Source organism: Lissotriton helveticus, chromosome 4_1, assembly GCF_964261635.1.
Source record: "Lissotriton helveticus chromosome 4_1, aLisHel1.1, whole genome shotgun sequence".
Taxonomy (NCBI): Eukaryota; Metazoa; Chordata; class Amphibia; order Caudata; family Salamandridae; genus Lissotriton; species Lissotriton helveticus.
Window position 1 is genome coordinate 2105288486 of NC_136063.1, and position 20506 is coordinate 2105308991.

The 20506-nt window shown below is 45.2% G+C and overlaps 1 protein-coding gene across 2 annotated transcripts in view; it reads right to left on the reverse strand.

The window, feature by feature from the left end:
* Positions 1–6179: 6179 nt before the first annotated feature.
* The window catches only part of COL4A6 (collagen type IV alpha 6 chain), a 907271-nt gene continuing 892944 nt past the window's right edge, over positions 6180–20506 (reverse strand). The window contains exons 46-47 of one of the 2 annotated variants that reach the window (XM_078688783.1): positions 9897–10183; positions 6180–6774 (exon numbers count right to left, since the gene is read on the reverse strand). In XM_078688783.1, the coding sequence (XP_078544909.1) occupies positions 6514–6774; positions 9897–10183 (548 nt within the window). In that variant the 3' untranslated portion in view covers positions 6180–6513. The remainder of the gene's footprint in view (positions 6775–9896; positions 10184–20506) is intronic. The other variant, XM_078688784.1, reaches the window with a different exon arrangement.

Consider the following 20506-nt stretch of genomic DNA (forward strand, 5'->3'; position numbering starts at 1 on the left):
GGCAGCAGAGCATTTCCGAAAGCAAGTCGCCATTTTCAATCATTGACTTACAACAATTCTGCAGAGGATCTGCGAGGCACCGCTGGGACAGAAACATGAGGACAGCTGATCATGAAGCAGCTCCAACTGTGGTAATGCCGGCAAACAATTAGCTCCCGAAACGAGCAGATGACTCCGCTTGCAGGCGCTGGGTGCCCGATGCGGAAAATGGCGTCCGCTACGGGGGAGAGCAACAAAGAAGCAGACCCGTCACCTCCAAGCTGTGCAAGGATACAATGTGTGAGCGCCGGTACAAAGTTTCCAGGCGCGTAGGGTCGCCGAGCGGAGGGAAGCGCTGCGGCGATAAGCCCAGCGCAGCAATGCAATTCCAGCCGACCGGCTCCTCCTCCACCACGGCGGCCGCTGTTGTTGTGGCCGCTTCCGGCCGTACCCCACAGGCTATGGCCCGGCTGCGATCCCTCGAAGGGCCGGGAAGAGAGCAGGGACACCTCACCACCGGTAGCGCTCGGATTGCACCGGGAAGCACATCAACGTGATCAGGAGCACTTCTCGAGCTCACTTGTTGTGTGAAGGCACAGGATATGCGGCAGGATAGGGAAGAAAGGCACAAGGGTCGGCGGAGCCGAGAGACTAGGCGGCCATCTCGGCTGCAGGCTAGGCTCCTTAACTGAACTCAGCCATAATTAATGTTCTCTGCCATGGTGTAATCAAGACTCAGTTCCAAATGTGTGACCTACTTGTCCGCTGTGTCTGCCGGTAGAGTACGTCAACGAGAAAGGAGTATTACGGGCCTGTGTTGCGGTGGCCGTGATGGTCTGACGAGGCTGCCAACTCGCGGGCCAAGGGCTTGGAGCTTGCACCTGCACGTGGTGGGCCCTCTTCGACACACGCCGGTGTCAGCAGGTGGGCATTTAGGCCTGGGTGCACAGGGGCGAGCATGACGGCTTCAGGGACCAGCGTCCCAGGGTGCAGCAGGCGCACAGTATTAAAGGCAACCCCACTCATGGCGGCGGCGGCATAGTGGCGGGGTGAGAGGTGCCGTCCTGGCAGAGACGTTGGACATTCCAGAAGAGGACCACGCCCAGAGTTACGTGCCTTTTGTTCACACCCTTATGCTGGCCTGGTGTACGCCGGGGCAGCCCATTCCACTCACGCTTACGGGGGGGGGGGGGGGGGGGGGGACGTAACAAGCTAGGTTTCCGCGTTCTTCCCCACTGGCTGGGGTGACATTGTTGTGTCCACTGTCCACTACACTCCAAATACCAGCGGTGTGTGTCAACATGGATATGTGTGTGGTCTGCATACTGCAGTCTGGCCACCACATCACATCGTGGTCAGAAGAAAGACACCAGAGGCAGTCGTCGTGAAGATCTGTAATCAACCTATGACTGCCACACTACCTGCAGGGCTTGAAACCAGACTTCTTCGAAGTGGCCATATCTACAGGAACTCGAAGAAGACAAGAAGAAACAAAGTAATCACTATAAAAATGGGGAGTCCCAGAAAAAAACGTTATGCGTCGATGGCGTGGAAAAAAGGGAACTGACGTCAGCACGCCGACGAGGTCTTCTTATGGCTCCGATGACGTCATACGAAGTCGCGAGCGGAGCCGTGCTATTATGGCGTCCATGTCGACATGGGAGAGCTAGGAAAAGAATTTCTGCGGAAATGCTGGCACATGGGGTATTCAAAAGACGAGGAATCCACAGGCAGATGTATCCATCAAAATCCTGCCTTAACAGTAGCCCATAGCTAACCTGACACTCTAGGAGCTGATTCAAACGTATTACCCTCCAAGGTTCAACTGAAGGAAATAGGAAAGGGGATAACATTCTCTAGTGTTCAAAAATTAGGGTTACCAGGGGAAGAACACACAATCCATTTTGAAGAGTCGAGTGGCACACTGACTTGAGCACAATCTCACGGTGCCTAGCTGCCTTGGGGCACTATACCAACATGGCAAAATGGGCTCAACTTATACTGCCATGGTGTCTAAAGAGCATCCACAAGGTTTTGTCCATAAAGGACATTCTACTAATATTCCTTGGTGGGGTGCACATCTTCCTGAACCTTAACAAGTGAAGCAGCTGAAAAATGTCATCCATCCCTCAGGGGAGAGGGAGACAAAGAGAGGAGGACAGGCAGTCAAGTGTAGTCACTGCCAAAGCAGTCACTAGAGTGCACTGCATTCGACCAGAGAAGATGGCATTCACACTTGGGTGTAATGGTCCTTGTACATGGACACCTAGTGCTTTTCAAGCACTTGTACTTACTCCACGTCTAAAAATAAAAATCAATTTTCTCCTGCTTGATGGGGCCTCTTTTACTCTCCATACATGCTAGGCAGTTCCAGTGAGATCTCTTTCCATCAGAACCAAACACAACACAGGCATGCACAATATGGTTGATTCTCAGATATGACAAACTGTAGATATGCAGGAAAGCTGCTGCAAAATACTTTTGCCACTATGTGCATGCCTTGAAACCAGAGAATCGTGCCATACCTGAAGAGTGAAAAAGCAAGGAAATGGAAGATTAGTTCAACAGAATCAGGTTGTAATTCCCACTAATGAACACCTGCCTAGCACAGGAGATACGGCGCATGGCTACAAATATGCAGTAACCCTTGAGCAGTACCGGCAGCCCATATCTGCAATTCAAACAAATTTAAGAAGCAGTTCCAATACCAGAGACAGTTAACAAGATACCCACATGTTGGGAATATTAGGGATCAGGACATGGCTAGAAGCTGAAATCCTAGCAAAATACAGATGAGAAGAGAGATAAATACTGAACAATAACTGGAGAGAAGTTTAATCAAAAAAGATGATTTATGACTTATCTAGTACTTCTTTAAGAACAATTTAGACAAATATAGTTCTTGGAAGGCCGATGTCAAAAGAGGAAGAAGTCAACAGGTCAATCTTAAAATCACTTTTATTTAAAATGTGCACATTTGTTGTTGCCAATTCTGTAAGATTGGTGTGCTCAAAGTATTACACAATTTAGCTATGTATGCAGAAGTTGAAAATCTTATTTTCAGACTTCAGTGTAATACCTACTTTTGCATCCAGGCTAACTCTATTGCCTTTGTGGGAAATACAATCAGTAGTATCGGATCTGTAATAACACCGTCAGGGAATACTGTAAATATATGTTTTAGTGTATTATAAAAATAATGGTGGACCCAATAGCATATTTAACAATGAAAGGTACAAATAAGGTAGCACACGGGTAGAACAATCTAGCAGTCACAAATGTACATCCAACCCTTTGCTGGGTTATCTTTTAATAAAAGAGACTGCTGGTGACAGAAATTTGGTTTGGGCTTTCTATTACAAATATACACAAACTTGAAGAACAACAATAGCACCGAGGCTACCTCGGGAAGGCTAGACAATCCTAGTGGTTTGAAAATTGCTTTTAAAATGAAAGAGGTAGCCACAAAACCAAAACTGCATTAAGGCCACCACAAATACAACTTCTATAAAGACAATTTTAGCACTTTTGGTAAAGGTTTTTGAATTTCTTCAAGTGCCTTAACGTAAGAAGCATGTTCTGAATTTACATTAACCTAATAGTGGGTTAAAAAAGAACAGTGTGAAAAGGTATCTAACATATGGTGAGATTCACAAGTATTACCAATTCTGGCAAGCAACTAAACAGACACAAAGTGTCCTCACTTACTCACAATATCCTATGCTGCCAATGCAGTCCTCCATCTTTACTACAGAAAATGACCTCTTATACATTGCATGGTGGTCGGGCCCTTAAATTTATCCTCACCTCTCACGACACGTGTTGGTAAAATCTAAATGGTTTCACAAGACAAAACTAAAAGCAGTGTGTGATGGCAACGCACGGTTGCTAACATTAGACATGGAACTCATTTATTGTTAAAATTACTACTTACAGCAGCCAAAAAAACAATGAAAGAATTTAAAACCTCAAAATAGTCCAAGAGATTTCATAAGCAGTCATAAGTCTCTGGACTTCTTTCAGTAACCTGATCCCATGTTTTTCACAATGGTGGATTAAATGCCTCATAAACATTTAAGGTTGAGATTGTAAATGAGTGAGGTATTGGTAAGATAACAGCATACATCATGCAGAATCTCGGACATTGAGGACAATCCCAAAAATGCTAATTTTAAGTTCAGGTGAAAAGCAAACAATGGTGTAAATGTAGATAGTAGTTTGGTTGAGTCACTTATTTTAGCAAGTATTGCATGGCTGCGTTTAAATATGAAAACAGAGTTTTGCCGATTTACAGAGGAATCCAGTCTCAGAGGTCAGGTGAAGAAAATGGCCAACTAAAAAAAACACCTGCAAAGAAGATCAATTTATGGTTCAGATTCTGTTTGAAGGCGAAAAGGATTATTCCTTTCTATTTCATTAACTGGTGATAAATCCAGTGGAGATGTGCCCAAGTTAGGGGCATATTATCAACGGCCAGCGATAATTATTGCTGGCCGTACATAGCGATAGAAAGATTATCGCCGGCTATCGCTGAATATTATCGCCATGATAACGCTATATTTACAACGCATAGCGCTATGGCGATAATATTTCAGCGATAGTGGTGTTTTCAATTGAACATCGCTGGTTTTCCAGCGATGTTCCATTGAAAACAGCGATAACATTGCTGATATGACACTGTGGTCGTATCAGCATAATCCATCTCCCATTAAAGGTATGCCTTAGTCAGGAATTTAATAGACGTTAAATTCCTGAGTTAAGGCTGTGGTAGCGCGATTTTTTTTATCGCTGCACCTCCTGGTTATTATCGCGAAGCTGCCTTCACGATATTAACATGTGTTGTTTTCACAGCCACGCCTTCTTTGCATCTCATTAGCGATGCAAGGTGAGGCTGTGAAAAAACAGGCTCTACATCAAGGAAACACTCACTAGCGTGTCCTTGATGATATTGCGATATAATTATCGCCGCTTTTAGCCCAAAAATGGACGCTAAAGCGGCGATAATTATATCGCCAGCACTTGATAATATGCCCCTTAGTTCTCAACGGTAGTCAGTTCAGGTGGGTTGGCAGATTTCAGAGAGTACCTTTTTCTCAAGAAATGAAAATGAGAGGTTGTTTGGGGCTAGATATTTAAATAACTGAAGGAAAAGGTTCTCTTTTAAGAATACAAGTGCCACTGCCCCGCTGTGGCAAAGCCTTGAACAGACATAATGTTCGCCTCCTTGCCTTTCTACAGTTCAGCAGGAAGTAAATCATGATTTTATTAAATGTACAAATGTTGACATTATCCCACTCTGAAATAATGTCTTGAATTAAGGATTTTTTCAGGGTATTCGTTTTTTCCTGTTTGATAGTGAAGGATGCAATGTAGGAGGAGCAATCGGAAAGAAACGCAGTTGATGGCTCGATAAGGTGCAGAAGATTATAGGAAACTTTTCTTTGCACTATTGTTTAAGTGTACTGACAAACCCGAAGGAGACTGCTGAGTATTTCTACTACTTCTGGGACATTCTGAAGTTTTAAACTCTTTCTTTTTATTTAAGTAGCTGCATTCATAATATTAGCTAGCCTCAGTGTCTTTAACCCCTTGGGTGCGGCCGTGATTCTGCGCCTGTGCGGGGTTTTCCGTAGTGGGCGGGTTCATGACGGCCCCCAGCCGTCATCAGCACACGAGCCCGGTGATGCATGACGGCTGGGGGCCGTCATCAGCATCGAAGGGGTTAATACAACCACAACTTTCATTCCACCAAGGTTCCGATAATTCAAATTATCTCCCACCCGCTACGACTTTGTAGGAATAGAATCAAATATGAGCAGCCGAGACAACCGACCGTAAACGTGGCAGAGTGAACGAGCTGCCCTATTTAAGATCACACCTCCTGAAGTACACTTCTGTCTCCAATGTATGTATCTTAACCCGGGACTCTTTGTTTTGCATTCGATATTTACAGTTTGCATCATGATAATCAAATATTCTGCCTCAATAAACATGCTACTTTTCACACCATTTCCACTACCTTTCCAGCATGGTATAGTAATACATTGACTGACAATTTGTCTAGTGACAGCGATGCCCACTCATGGTTGGCGAATATATTCTGTGTACTGGTCATCTTTGGAGGAAAGCACAATAAACAGGAAAGAACACCCCCATTGTTCAAGATGCTCAGTGCAAGAATCTTCATTACTTGAGGAGTGGATAGTTCATTGTATTTAATTCGGAAGATACAGGATAAACTTTCTGAGGTAGCCATGAATTGTACAACACTGGAAACCGAAGGAAATAGCACCATTCTGAATAACACGCGGAGATCGCATGGCATGAGCCTGTCCCTCCTTGACCATGCAATGTAGCATATCTCATCCGCATATGCCATTACAACAACATTTGTCTCTCCCAATAGTTGCGAAGTCCCGGTCTGTTCTAAGCTTTGAAGCAGACCTGATGGGTCAATCAATTCATCAGCTTTTCTTAACATTTCTGAGTTTTTTTTTCAAGTCTTAAGTTGTAAGGTAGTATTTCATGTTCTTTCTACAAGTTCTTCATACACACTTGACATCGGCTCACACGCGTGCGGAGCTGTCCAGCTTTCAGTGTTTCTGAGGGTGGTGCACCAATGAACTGACGTGATTCTTCCACCGTGGTTAACCAAAAGCTGTACTTGTTTGCAAAATAATGGCAGGTTCCTCTGGCGCCATTGCATTCAATGAATGGTGTAGCACGAAAATCCTCGAGGCATGAGCCCGGCGAGACCAGGGACTGCCCACCACCTTCTGCACCCGCAGCAGTGTGCTAAGACAAAAAAAGAAATTTGGTTACAGAGAGCAGTCTTGTTACCACACAGAATTTCAATGTTCAGCGGGTCAACTACAGCAAATGTATCATTTTAAACACCACCTACCAAGTAAAAATCTCTGGTCCAAATTACATAGAAAAACTCTCCACCAAAATGGATTACATAAAACAATCTCTCTCCAGCCAAACTACTAGATAGTGTTTCTGTTTGTCCCTATAATTTTCTCACAGTGCACCAAAACCATCATGACCTAGAGCACCTCTAATGGGCTAGAATACAAATCTAGAAAGTGATATAGAGAGGGTACCAGGGCTTAACCAACTTTTGCAAGTGACTTTCGTCCTAATGCCTTTAACTATGGTCTGCACTCTACATGAGTCAAACATACCATTTTGCTTACTGAAAATGTTGATTTTTATTATGCAGTGCACAAGATTGCCATGTTTTCACTAACCACATTCACAAATTATTTTGTTAATGTTGAGACAAAGTAATGACTGAAGAAACAAGCATTTACGCGAGTTTGAGCTATTAGCATTGTAAACGATAATGCCTTTTAATTATGTTTTGGTTTTTAAAACATAAATAAAAGGCATTGTCATTTACAATGTTAATAGCTTAAACTCTCACAAATGCGAGACATACTGCATTGCAAAAGCTTTTTATAGTTTGCACCTTGTTACCAGCTGCTTTCACTTGATGGTAATTTGTGACTGGAAAAAACACTTTTTGCAACTATTCACTAATTGCAAATGTTTGGTACACTGCAGCTGTGAATTTCAATTTAGTAATCGCAATTCGGTAATTTCACTTTCATGCAAATCGCAAAGTAGTTGGGGGCATATTAACAAGGCCAGGCGATTGTGATAGGATAATTATCACCGGCCAACTCTGAATTTTATCACGGAGATAGCGTGCTATCAGCAAATGCTTATCTCCAAAGCGATAAAATTCAGAGAGCAAGCTGCCAATTCTGAGATTATCGCTGGCAATACAGCGATAATCCCACGAGGTTTGCCAATAGCTTGCTGATATGGATAGACATACTTAGCCATGATATCAACCTTACATAGGATATCATGGCTAAGTCAGAAAAATACAAGACGTTAAAAAGCATCGTTAACCGCGGTTAGCGCTGCTTTTTTAATCGCTAACAGGGTTAGCGATATCCTTGATAATAGGATAAAGGTTGCTTAGCGACCTTTCTCCTATTATTTTACTCTGGAATGCCCCCTTTGCATCTCATTAGAGATGCAAGGGGAAGCGTAGAGTAAAAGGGTGCTAACATGCAAATTTGCGTGTTAGAACCCTGTTGCTGATAGGGCGCTAGTTTTATCTCTGCTTTTTTGGCTTTTAAAGCCAAAAAAGCAGAGATAAAGCCCTTGTTGATAAGCCCCTCAGGGGCATATTAACAAGCGGCAGCGAAAATTATCGCTGACCGCTGTTAGCGTTAAAAAATATATCGCCGACTATCCCTGGCGATAATCGCCATGGTAGCGCAGTATTATCTACACTGAGCGCCATGGCAATAAAAAAACAGGGATAGCAGGAATATCGCCGTTTTACATTGAATAACGCTGGATTTCCAGTGATATTCAATGAAAAACTGCGATAACCTTGGTGATAGTTACTGTGGTTGCAGTCACATAATCTACAGGTATGCCTAAGTCTGAAAATTAGCAGACTTTAAAAAGCAGTGTTAACCGTGGTTAGCGCTGCTTTTTTTAATCTCTAAGAGGGTTAGCGTGAAGCTTGATAATAGGAGAAATGTCGCTTAGTGACATTTGTCCTATTATTTTGCTTTGGAACGCCCCCTTTGCATCTCATTAGAGATGCAAAGGGAAGCGTAGAGAAAAAGGGTGCTAACATGCGATTTTGCATGTTAGCACCCTGTTGTTCATAGGGAGATAATTTTAGCTCCGCTTTTTTGGCTTCTAAATCTAGCTCTTCAGCTGACATTTGAAGCAGCATTACTGTCTGCAAGTTGGGCGTGGATTTTGGATTCCATTTTATGACCGAAAATGTGTCTTGTGTGTTGGCACTCGAGTGGAGGGGAGCGTGAATAAAGTGGTTAAATGGATAACAAAGTATTGTAAAGACAGCGGAGTAACAACAACAGTCATCAGAAATATGTCCCCTGGTAGTGTGCTGATGTGAGAGAGGTGCCCCGCCCGCTCACCTGCCCTGACAAAGCTTCCCCGGAGACCAACTGAGGCATAGAAACGAACAAGCATTTACAATGCTATAGGTGTCACAATTGCACGTTTTTAACCTCTGGCATTGTAAAAAAGAAAGAGCGCAGTATCCCTGAAGCGGGCGCCACGCTCCAAATTAGAGTAGAAATAAATAAATTAATTGAGTACAGTGCCCCTAAAGCAGGCGGCGCGCTCCGAATTAATGTATAAATAAATGGAGCGCGTGTCCCTGAAGCGGGCTCAGCGCTCAGCATGAACATACAACAACAACAAAAAAGCAGCCGCCAATGTCAATAAACTAAATAGTGCTCACCCACTAGATAAAGCATGACGTGTTAGGAGTGAAGTAAAAGGTCTAGTCCTTATGGGCGGCAACAAATGGAGACAGGACGGTGCCAAGGCGGGACTTAGAAGCCTCATAATGTATCGGAAGCCAGCGCTTACCAACGACAATGATACCAGCCAATGATAAATATGGGAGGCGAGTAAGCGAGGCTTCCTAAAGCATACTCGACTACAGCATGCCTTGCAAAGCGAGCATCACATGCGTGCCGCTGCTAGGCTCAACCTAAAAACAACTGGGTATATATAACAGCTGTGGTGCCAAAACAACAACACCTCTGAAACGAAGAAAAAAAGAGATCTGCTTGCAACTAAAACCCAAATAAGTTACTGTAATTCTAGGAGAAGAGCCTTCATACTCGAACAGAAGACGCGTACGTGAGCTGCCAGAGACAATGAACAGTTGGTCCAGAATGTAGATGACAGGCAAGGCAAGAGAATCTATATTTACCCACACAGATGATGATCGTCTACTTTCAACAACCTCAGTGTCAATGCATCCCTTTCATGGGCAAGAAATAGGCAACGTGGAAAGGTGAAGTGACAGAGTTGGACACATGAAAGTCACCCCGCTGACTTACCATAAGGAAAGAATATCCAATCCACAGACTGCGCCAGCCCTCTGGGCACTTGGGAATCGTTGTGTCCTGGCTGTGTACAGCCACTGCCTGCGATGGAACCTCACATACAGAGCAGCGACTAATGTACTCTGAAATCTGAGTGCTGCTGACGGGCATCATGGGAATAGGAGCAGAGGTGGAGAGCCAATAGGACTTATCATTTCTGCTGGCAAAGTAGCACACTTCATTAATGTTACAATAGATAAATGGCATGGTGCTGAAGCGCGGCAAGCATGACCCGGCAAGTCCTGCAAGAAAAGGTGAAATGCCACATTAAAGCACATTTTATCGATTTTCTCATGCTAAGACAATTAATGAACTATCAAATCCCAGAGTGAAGACATAATTTATTCAAAAGCCACAGGTCATGATAGGATATGACGGAAGACTTTTGAGCATGCTTTGTGCGCTGACTTACAACTGACTACGCAAGCAAGAACATTATTTAAATACTATGTTCAGCTTTGGTCGACACAACATGAAAAGACGCAGATGAACTTAAGAAATGTAAGAGTAAAGATACAAAATTATTTACAGTAGGGATGTGTTTAATACCAGAAGAAAGCTTGACACATAAGGAAAATGCTACTTACCAGTATGTATCTGCTCTTGGCATGTAGAGCTGCAGGGTTACACACTGTGCATAGATCACCACCTAGTGTTGGGCCTGGATGTTTGCAGTTTGTTGTTGTCCTGAAAAGTTCTTTGGATGTCACGAGATAGGTGACTCCTCCTTTGGACCACATTGCGCATGGGCATCGGCTCCATCCTCAGATTGTTTTTCGCCATTAGGGAAGTGATGGAGCTTTGCAAGAAAAGGAAGGATGCCCATGTAATCTGTATCTAATTAAGATAATACTGGAACAGACAAGGGTAGCCGGGGAGGCGGCTGAGCGTCTGTAACTCTGCAGCTCTACATGCCAAGAATAGATGCATACTGATAAGTAGCATTTTCCGTTCGAGGCATATGAGCTGCAGATTACACACTGTAGATTGTATATCAGTACCCACTGTTAGCGGCGACCACCCCTGTCTGTTGCAGTAGTTTGAAATAATGTTTTGAGAACAGCCTGGCCCACATTAGCTTGTTGTTTGGTTTGCACATCTACACAATAGTGTTTTGTGAATGTGTGCGATGTAGACCATGTAGCTGCTCTGCAGATGTCATCTAGGGGAATGTTCCCTAAAAATGCCATTGAAGCCCTTATCTTTCTTGTAGAGTGGGCTTTAGGAGGAACAGATAACGTATGTTTAGCTTTGTGGTAACAAATCTGTATGCATTTGACAATCCATCTAGCTATCCCAGATTTTGAAATGGGATTACCCTTGTGTGGTGGTGAGAAAGACACAAAAAGTTGTTTTGTCTTACAAAAGGGTTGTGTCCTCTCGATGTAGTATAGCAATGCTCTTTTGACATCTAGGGTATGAAGAGCTCTTTCTGCTAGTGTCTGTGGCAGGGAGAAGAAAATGGGCAGTTCCACAGATTGATTGAGGTGGAAGGGAGAAATGACTTTGGCCAGGAATTTTGGATTAGTACGTAGAACGACCTTATTATGATGCATTTGCAAGAAAGGTTCTTGAATGGTTAGTGCTTGTAGTTCACTAACTCTCCGCGGTGTCTTATTTCATTTTTTCTAAAGACACATCAACATTTGGGCCAAATGAATGTGTCTCATCAAATGGCTGATTAAGGATTGTATTTTGTGCCTCAGGTTTAAAACCTGAAATATGTAGCCAGGCATGCCTACGTAGAAGGGTACTGGTATTGATTGCCCTTGAGGCAGTATCTGCAGCATCTAGGGCACAACGAATGGAAGTATTAGTAATATTTTTACCTTCTTGTATGAGTTCATTGGCCGTATTTTTATATTTGTCTGGTAGATGTTATGTTATGTTATGTTATTAATTTTTGTATCGCGCACAGCTGCCCCAGCGAAGGGGCGTCCTGACGCTTAAGCAGGTACTGAAACATAACACGGAACGGAAAGGAGGGCCCTAGCCAGGTACAGAGAACAGAAAGGTCTTGATCGCGCGCCTAAAAACAGTGAGATTATTCAACTCACGGATGTGCACCGGGAGAGCGTTCCACAAACCAGCGGCAAGTACTCGAAAGGAGCGACCACCCATCCTACTGAGTTTAAAACGGGGGCAGACTGCAAGATGTAAGGCCTCCGATCTCAACGACCTCGACAGAATGTAGGGAAGGAGCAAGTTGGCAAGTGCCGGCGGTGAGGAGAACTTCAAAATTTTAAAGGCCAAGCATAGCGACTTGAACTTAATTCTCTGCCTAACCGGCAGCCAGGGTAAAGCAGAAATCGTGCTGGATACTGAACAAAATTTAGGAAGGCCAACAATGGCCCGAGCCGCAGCATTCTGCACCCTTTGAAGTCTGGATGCTTCAGCCTGATTAATCCCCAGCAGCAGCGCACTACAGTAGTCCAGCCGAGATAGAACCGTGGCTTGGACCACTAGCTGCCGGGTAGAAGGATCAAAGAACTTGAGGACAGGTCTAAGGCCTCGCAGAATCCCATAGCAGGTAGCTGCGACCTTCTTTGTGTGACTCGAGAAGGTAAGGGCCGAGTCCATCCAAATTCCAAGATTCCTTACCTCGGAGACAGGAGCCGGAGTGATGCCTAATTCAGGCGGCCACCACTGATCTCCCCAGAGCTCTGCATGTTTCCCCAACACCATGACTTCAGTTTTTTTGGCGTTCAGTTGTAAGCAATTGGATCTAAGCCAAGCGCTTAGAGACCTGTAGGTGATTGAGCGCGGTATAAATCAAAAATAACAATAACAAAAATAACAATAACAATAGATGCTGCATTATGGACTCCAGTTCATCATAATGTGCCCTGTCATATCTTGCCAACAACGCTTGGGTATTGGCAATGCTGTTTGGCGGCCCGTTAGTTGGACTGGGGCTAGGTGACATCTTGGGAGGGGAAGTGCCGGCAGGAGACGCCATTTTTGTTCGCGCTCTAGCTGCTGTTGCACACATAGCACGATTGGGTGCTATTTAAGTCGTTTGTATTAGGCGCTCGCTCTGTCCAGGTAAGCGCGAGTGTAGGTGAAGCATCTCTGACTCCCTGCTGCTGCGCCTGTTATTTTACTAACTGTCTTGTAATCCCACTCGTGGAGCTTGCAATTGTATTTTAAAAAGGCAACACATGCTTAGCGCTTCATGCGCGGTATGTGCGTTTTATTTGTAGCGCATTTTAAAAAGGAAATTTGCACTTGGCTAGGCGGCTATTAGGGGGTTTCTTAGGACATACCCACACATAAACTTGGTTGTGAATCTGCACCGCTGTTTGGCGGCCCGTTAGTTGGACTGGGGCTAGGTGACATCTTGGGAGGGGAAGTGCCGGCAGGAGACGCCATTTTTGTTCGCGTTCTAGCTGCTGTTGCACACATAGCACGATTGGGTGCTAATTAAACGCCTCATGATGACGCGCAGCGGTGACGCGCAGCGGGCGCGCCATAGGCGCGCCGGAGGCTCGCCAGAGGCGAGCCCATCTTTGCCCATCCGTGACCATCCGGGGCTCGGGGCCAGTACCCCTGGTCAAAACCTGCCCTACTCTAGAGGTGAACTACTGGAGCTCAATCGGGGCAAGTTTTGGCTTGAGCGGGATACCATACACCGGCTAGACCAGGAGGGCTTGCTGATTTCATCAAAGGGTACAAGAGCGCGCCGGCGCGACTCTAACATCTCTACTCTGAACTATGGCCTGCTGAATACTCGTTCACTGCAGAGTCATAAATTGGAGGTTTTCGCTCTTCTGGAGGACGGGGAGCTAGACGCCCTTGCACTCACCGAAACATGGATGGGGGATTGTTCGGTGCCGGATCTTGTGGCGGCCCTTCCCGCCAATTATTTGGCACTCCATTTCAACAGGGAGGGAGCAAAGAGAGGAGGGGGAGTGGCCCTTCTTTACCAGGCACGTTTTCGTGCCGATAAGTTCCTTTCCGAAACCCTAGGGGGAGCCGAGGTTATGGGGGTTAAGCTTAGGTGGGGAGCGGTATGTGTGGTGTTCCTGGTGGTATATCGGCCGCCTGGGGCGTCGCCAGATTTTCCGACTCTCTTCACAAGATTGGTTCAGGATTTATGTACGAGATACGATAAAATGGTAGTGGTTGGGGACTTCAACTATCATTGGGAAAAAAAACCCAAGGAGGGGCAAGCACTACAGATCGAGGAGGCTATCTCCTCCTTGGGTCTTACTCAACAGGTGAAGGGACCAACTCATGAGAAAGGACATGTACTAGACTTAGTCTGGACTACCATGCCAGCTCAGGGCGCTACGGAAATCCTGCCTTGTGCATGGTCTGACCACTTTTTAATAAAGGGCAGACTCATACTGAAGGGCTATTTGCCCAAACCTGGAGATGGTTGGAAAATGGCTCGGAAATGGAGAAACCTCGATGGGGAGAAAATGGTCTACCTCTTGGAACACTCCCCTTCAGTGAAGGAGAAGGTTGTTAACATTGATGTCCTTTGGGGTCACCTTCAGCACAAAATGGGGAGCACCATTGATGCGGTGGCACCCCTTCGTAGGGTGAAGAAGGTGGCGAGAGGGGCTGGGGCCCCTTGGTACACTGATTCCCTAAGGGAGATGAAACGTGGGGTGAGGAAAAAAGAACGGGCATGGCGCAAACAATATGACGCCGTAGCCAAAAAAGAGTATATCTCATCCTTGGCTAATTATAAATTAGCCATACAAACCAGGAAGGCTGTGTTCTTCGAGGAAAGAATAGTCGCAGCAAGAAATCCGCAGAAGGAAATCTTTCGGGTCCTGGCAGAGCTCAGGATAAATAAAGAGCATAGTGCTGAGTTCACCCAGGAGGATTGCCAGAGGTTTCAGGACTTCTTTATAAATAAGATCTCCGATATCCTGGGTGAAATTGCTGCGACTACACCTCTCGAATGTCCCCGTCCACCGGCCCTCACTGCTCCGCTAGATATTCCACCATTAGCGGAGTTTTCCCCAATCTCTACACAGGAATTATTTAAAATCATGGACCGTGTTAAATCAGGTTCCCGGGCGGATCTATGCCCTCCTGATGTATTTAAGCTGGCAGTACCAGGAATTGAAGAAGAGGTTCTGCGCTTATTGAATACCTCCCTTCGTACAGGACAGGTCCCTTTAGCTTTTAAGGAGGCCCGCTTGATCCCCCTACTAAAGAAGCCTGGATCAGACACGAAGTGTCTGAAAAACTTCCGGCCTATCTCCCAGTTGCCTTTCTTGGCTAAAGTGATTGAGCAGCATGTGTTAACATCACTCTCGGGTCATCTAGAGAGTAACAACCTGCTGGAGACCAACCAGGCAGGGTTCCGTGCTAATCATAGCACGGAACTTGTTATGTTGTCCATCCTGGATGAACTGAGAACTCGGGCTGATGTAAAAACACCGAGCGCCCTGATACTACTGGATCTCTCCGCGGCTTTTGATACCGTGTGTCATGAACAACTTTTGTCGCGGTTGAGATCCTTTGGTGTCAGGGGTACAGCACATGCCTGGCTCACATCATTTCTGCAGGGCAGGACGCAAAGAGTACAGTTGGAAGATTTACTTTCCACCTCTGCTCCGATCACCTGTGGGGTTCCACAGGGATCTGCCCTGTCACCCCTACTCTTTAATGTCTACCTGCAGCCATTAATCACCCTCCTGAACAAGATGGATTGCCTGGTGTACAATTACGCCGACGACACTCAAATAATCGTTCGGCTGGACGATGGTTTGGGAGCGTCCACCAGGTTGCAGGACATACTAAAAGCTACGGTTAATTGGATGTCTGAGAACCATCTAAAAGTCAACCCGGACAAGACGGAAGTGTTGCCCATTTCCATCTCGGGCAACCCCTGGAGCGAAAAATTTTGGCCTGTGGAGCTGGGTGTGCCACCGAAACCAGCGTCCGCAGTGAAAAGTCTAGGTCTTCACGTGGATGACAAACTATCCATGAACAAACAAGTCATCTCGGTAGTGGGCATCTGCATTGGCCTGCTAGGTCAACTAAGGAAGATCTCCGCCTTACTTTCTTTCTCCACTTTGAGGCATGTGGTCTCAGCCACAATTTTGGCTAGGCTGGACTACGGGAACTCCTTATACATAGGCCTACCCCAGCGGCTGCTGGATAAACTACAGGGGGTTATGAACGATGCAGCTAGGTTGATCTATAAAAAACCTAGATCTGCCCGTTCATCCCCCCTGATGCAGGAGTTACACTGGCTCCCGATCCGTCAGAGGATTGTCTTTAAAGGAATGTGCATCGTACACAAGGCACTGTATGGCAAAGCTCCAAGTTATGTGAAATCCCGTCTATTCCCCTACATACCTGGAAGGACTTTGCGCTCGTCTGATGCTACCCTTCTGTCCCAACCCCGCTTTAAATTGACCACGGTGGGGGGTCGTGCTTTTTCTAACACACTCCCAGCCCTATGGAACAAATTGGCTCCAGAGCTTAGGAAGGAAAGTAATCTATTATCCTTTAGGAGGAAATTAAAAACTGTACTCTTCAAACAAGCATGGAGTAGCCCCTAGGCGCAGAAATGGGATTAAGTGAATGCTATACCTTATCATGTACATCTGGACAAACAGCGCTTAGAGACCCCGGTGGTTATAACGCGCTATATAAGTTAAATAAATAAATAAATAAATAAATAAATGCGCCAAATGTTAGCTGCCTGTGGCGCTGTTCGTTTACCAGAGGCGTCAAGGAGCTTAGATTCTTTATCAGGTGGTGAGGCCTCACCTGATGTTTGTGAATTAGCACGTTTACGTGCATTAGACACTACTAAAGAATCTAGTGGTGCTGGACCTTTAATGTAAACTGGATCTGTAGGGGCAGCTTTATATTCTTTCTCAATGCGAGGGTTGAGGACCCGAGCCCTGACAGGATCTTTAAAAACCTCTGTGGCGTGCTTGATGACACCTTTAAGCATTGGCAAAATGGCAGTAGACCTTTGTGTGTTATCAAAAGTGTCTAATAGGAAATCTTCCTCCACAGTATCGGTGTGCAAGTCAACCCCATGGTACTGGGCAACTCTCTGGACTAATAGGTTAAAACCTATAGTGTCCTCTGGTGGGGAAGGTCGGAAAGGATATACATCGTCTTGTGGGACGTAAGTCACATCAGGTGTGTCGTAATCATCCCCTGGATTAGGTGACTGAGGGGAACTATTGGTCCCTGCTGGGTCATGTGCACCCCCACCTGTGTCATCAGAGTCTGTATCTACATCATCATCTGGATTAGTGGATGGTGTAGGCGAATGATGTGGTGGAGGTGCAGGGGGAGGAACAGTATGGGGAGGTGGTGGAGAAGGAACCCTTAATGGAGAGGTTGCAATGTCTCTCTTCTTTGGAGGAGGAGGTGCTGGCGCCTCTAGTGGTCTCTTCTTGGAGCTAAGAGCTAGTTGGGCAGTCTTAGGATCCTTTACTAGAGTTTTTTGATGAGGATCTGGTGTAAAAAGTTCTTCTGTATAGGGTAGATCCTTCGGCGTCGAAGTTTTCGGTTCCGGAGGTTTTTTCGGCACCAAGTCGGTAGCTGGTCTAGGGTCTTTTGGTTTAGAAGTGTGACCTTTTGAAATGTCTTTTACCGGAACATGTTTTTTCGGTTTCGGGTGTTTTTTCGGCTCTGAAGCGTGCGAATCGGGGCCTTTAGGCGTTTTCTTACTCGGCTCCGAGTGCGGTTTCGGCATCGATGAGCCGCTGCCAGTCTTCGGCGCTGTGTGCTTAGGTGTCGGAGCAGCGGTCGGCGTGGTTGAGGAAGATGGCTTCTTCTTCGGTGGCGGTATAGGATCGGCAACGGGAATAGGCTGACTCGAGCCCGAGCCGCCTGAAGGCTTAGTAGGCTTCTTTGCCGGGCCCGAAGGCGGGGCGTGGGAAGCAGTCTCTCGGTGTGCACCAGGGCCCGAAGGTGAGGGTGTGACCGAAGCCTTTTTTGTGGGTGTCGAGGAAGGGTTGGGGTCGACGGTCTTACTTACGACCCGTTGAGCTGGAGAGATGTCCTTGACGTCTGAGTCTTCGGCATCAGAGGAGCTGGCACTTTCTTCGGTGTGCTGGTGTTCTGGCACATCGACGCCCTCTTCAAAGATGTTGTTGGGGATCGAAGCTGATGAACAAGCCATTGTTCTTCAAACTCGTCGGTCCCGAATCTTCTTCTTGGAGCGGAAGGAGGCATAAGCGGAACAGTCTTTGGTCTCGTGCTCAGGTGACAGGCAAAGGTTGCACACCTCATGTAGATCGGTGTGGGGAAACTTCGACCCACATCGAGGGCACTTCTTGAATGGCGTCCTTTCCATGAGCCAGAGAGTAAGGCCTAGGTAGGCCCGAAGGCCTTCGTCGGCAACCGGAATCGAAGAAGTGGTGAAGAATCGCACCATCGAACTGGGTGAGGATTGCGCGCCGAAGGAAATTCGGTTCCAAACCGGAGCGCAGGAAACACATCCGAGCCCGATGGCGGAAAAAAACAATCTGAGGATGGAGCCGATGCCCATGCGCAATGTGGTTCAAAGGAGGAGTCACCTATCTCGTGACTTCCAAATAACTTTTCAGGACAACAACAAACTGCAAACATCCGGACCGAACACTAGGTGGCGATCTATGCCTCGAACATATGCTTATTTCTGCAGAAGCCGCCTCAAAGGGAACGTAACAGCTTCATATATATGGTTTAAAAAACAGGGGGGTAGGTAGTGATTATAAAACAAATCTATCAATAGAATTCGGGAAATTGCTCTAGCAATCAGACCAGTCAAGCTTTGGACCATCTTTTCAAGTGAGATAGTTAGACACACACTGCTACAATGGCTCCACCATAGTCTAACTGTCTAAAATCTGCCTCATCTCGCTCTTCTCTCTACTTCCATCCTTCCATTCAGTTTTCTTTCCTTTCACCCATCAAGCTAAACTAAGACTATAACTTACTAAGAATGACTCTTTGATATTGAGTATCGCTCACCAACTCTCCAGTGTTCTCATTAAGACAACATCTTCGAATAAAAACACACTAATGTTTAAAACGCCTGACATTGGCCTGGTGAGGATATGATTCCAGACCAACCTTACATGAAACTATACCTGTTTGTACTAAATCCCCATGAGGAAATGCACTAATGAGATGGCTGTGGGAGTAGTCATCTATCCAGCACTGTGCCACTACATGGATGCATATGACTGCTCATTCAACTTTCTCTCTAACATGCCTTGACCTCCTCCTTTCTCCTCATCTACAGACCTCCCTCTTAACAATCAACATATAAGGCCATTTAACACTTTGTCTCCAATCACTCTAAAACATTCCGTTCTTCCAAAGTGAGTTTAAAACCTGGCTTGTCAAACATGAATCACCCACACCAAAATCCCTGCTATATAACAAGAAATTGTTCAAATATATGAAATGGGCACCAGCCCTACCTACATAGCTGGACACATCCTTAATGCCTTTTTACCCTGCAAAATATCACTTCTGTCACAGCCAAATATGTGGTCAGATTGATCACCTCACCATCCATTTACTCCTCACGCCGCTTGCCCTACCAACCAGCCATCACTGCTAAACCGTCAAGGGACAAAATCCTGCTCTAGCTAAATTGACATAGAATTGAATTAACTGTTTTCAAATAATTTTTGTATATACTAATGCACCAAACAAAAGAGCCCTTGTCGCCTTTATTATTTACTCTGTCATTGGATTGTAAGGCCATATCGATTAGGGCAAATGATAACATTAAAGGGATAAAGGTTGCTATCTGTGAATACAAATGATAAATGTTGCTGATAATGTTAAATAATATTACTAGATCCAATACAATCACGTACCTCCCAAAAATTGCTTGTAAAGCAATTTGGAGCTGCTTCGGTGTAGATCTAGTTAAGTGGACAAAATCCAGGGTAATGCCAAAACTTAAAATGGCCAATAAACATGAATATGATCATTTTCCACTTAAATGGGAAACAGAGTGACCAGGATTCACTCTCACTAAAAGTATTGAAAACAATCTTGCAAAACCTTAGAAAGCTTACGCTGAATCAAGCTTTAAACTAGCTTCAAGACCAGAAACTTCCGAAAGAAATGTTTTGTTGCATAAATGCAGCTTTAAATATAAGCTGCCAGGTATGGTACCTTTTTCTTGTTATTTGGGTAGTTGGGAGCTGGCCAGTATTGGAAGGTGCTTTTGTAAAAAGCATAAGCCTCTAAATTAAAAATATTAAAGGTACTAGCACAGCCCAACACCACGTTGCTATGACTAAATAGCATCTCATTCACTGTGTTTTAGGTGACCAGCACCTTTTCTGTCACAACACGGCAAGCAGTTTTACAAGCATATGCTAAAAAGTTGGAGGAGAAAAAGAAAGATCAAAGGCAAAAATATAAGGGGTTCCTGTAAATAGTTATTAAAAAAGGATTCTATTGGTCTTACAAAAAATACAAATCAAGAAAAAGAGGTAAATTGAAGACAGAACATAAGAGAGTTAAACAGAAAAAAAAATATTATTAATAGACAAAAGAAAGCTAGAAAGAAAATTAATAATTAAGAAGCTGGCGTAAAAAGAAAGATTTGCTTAAATAGGATT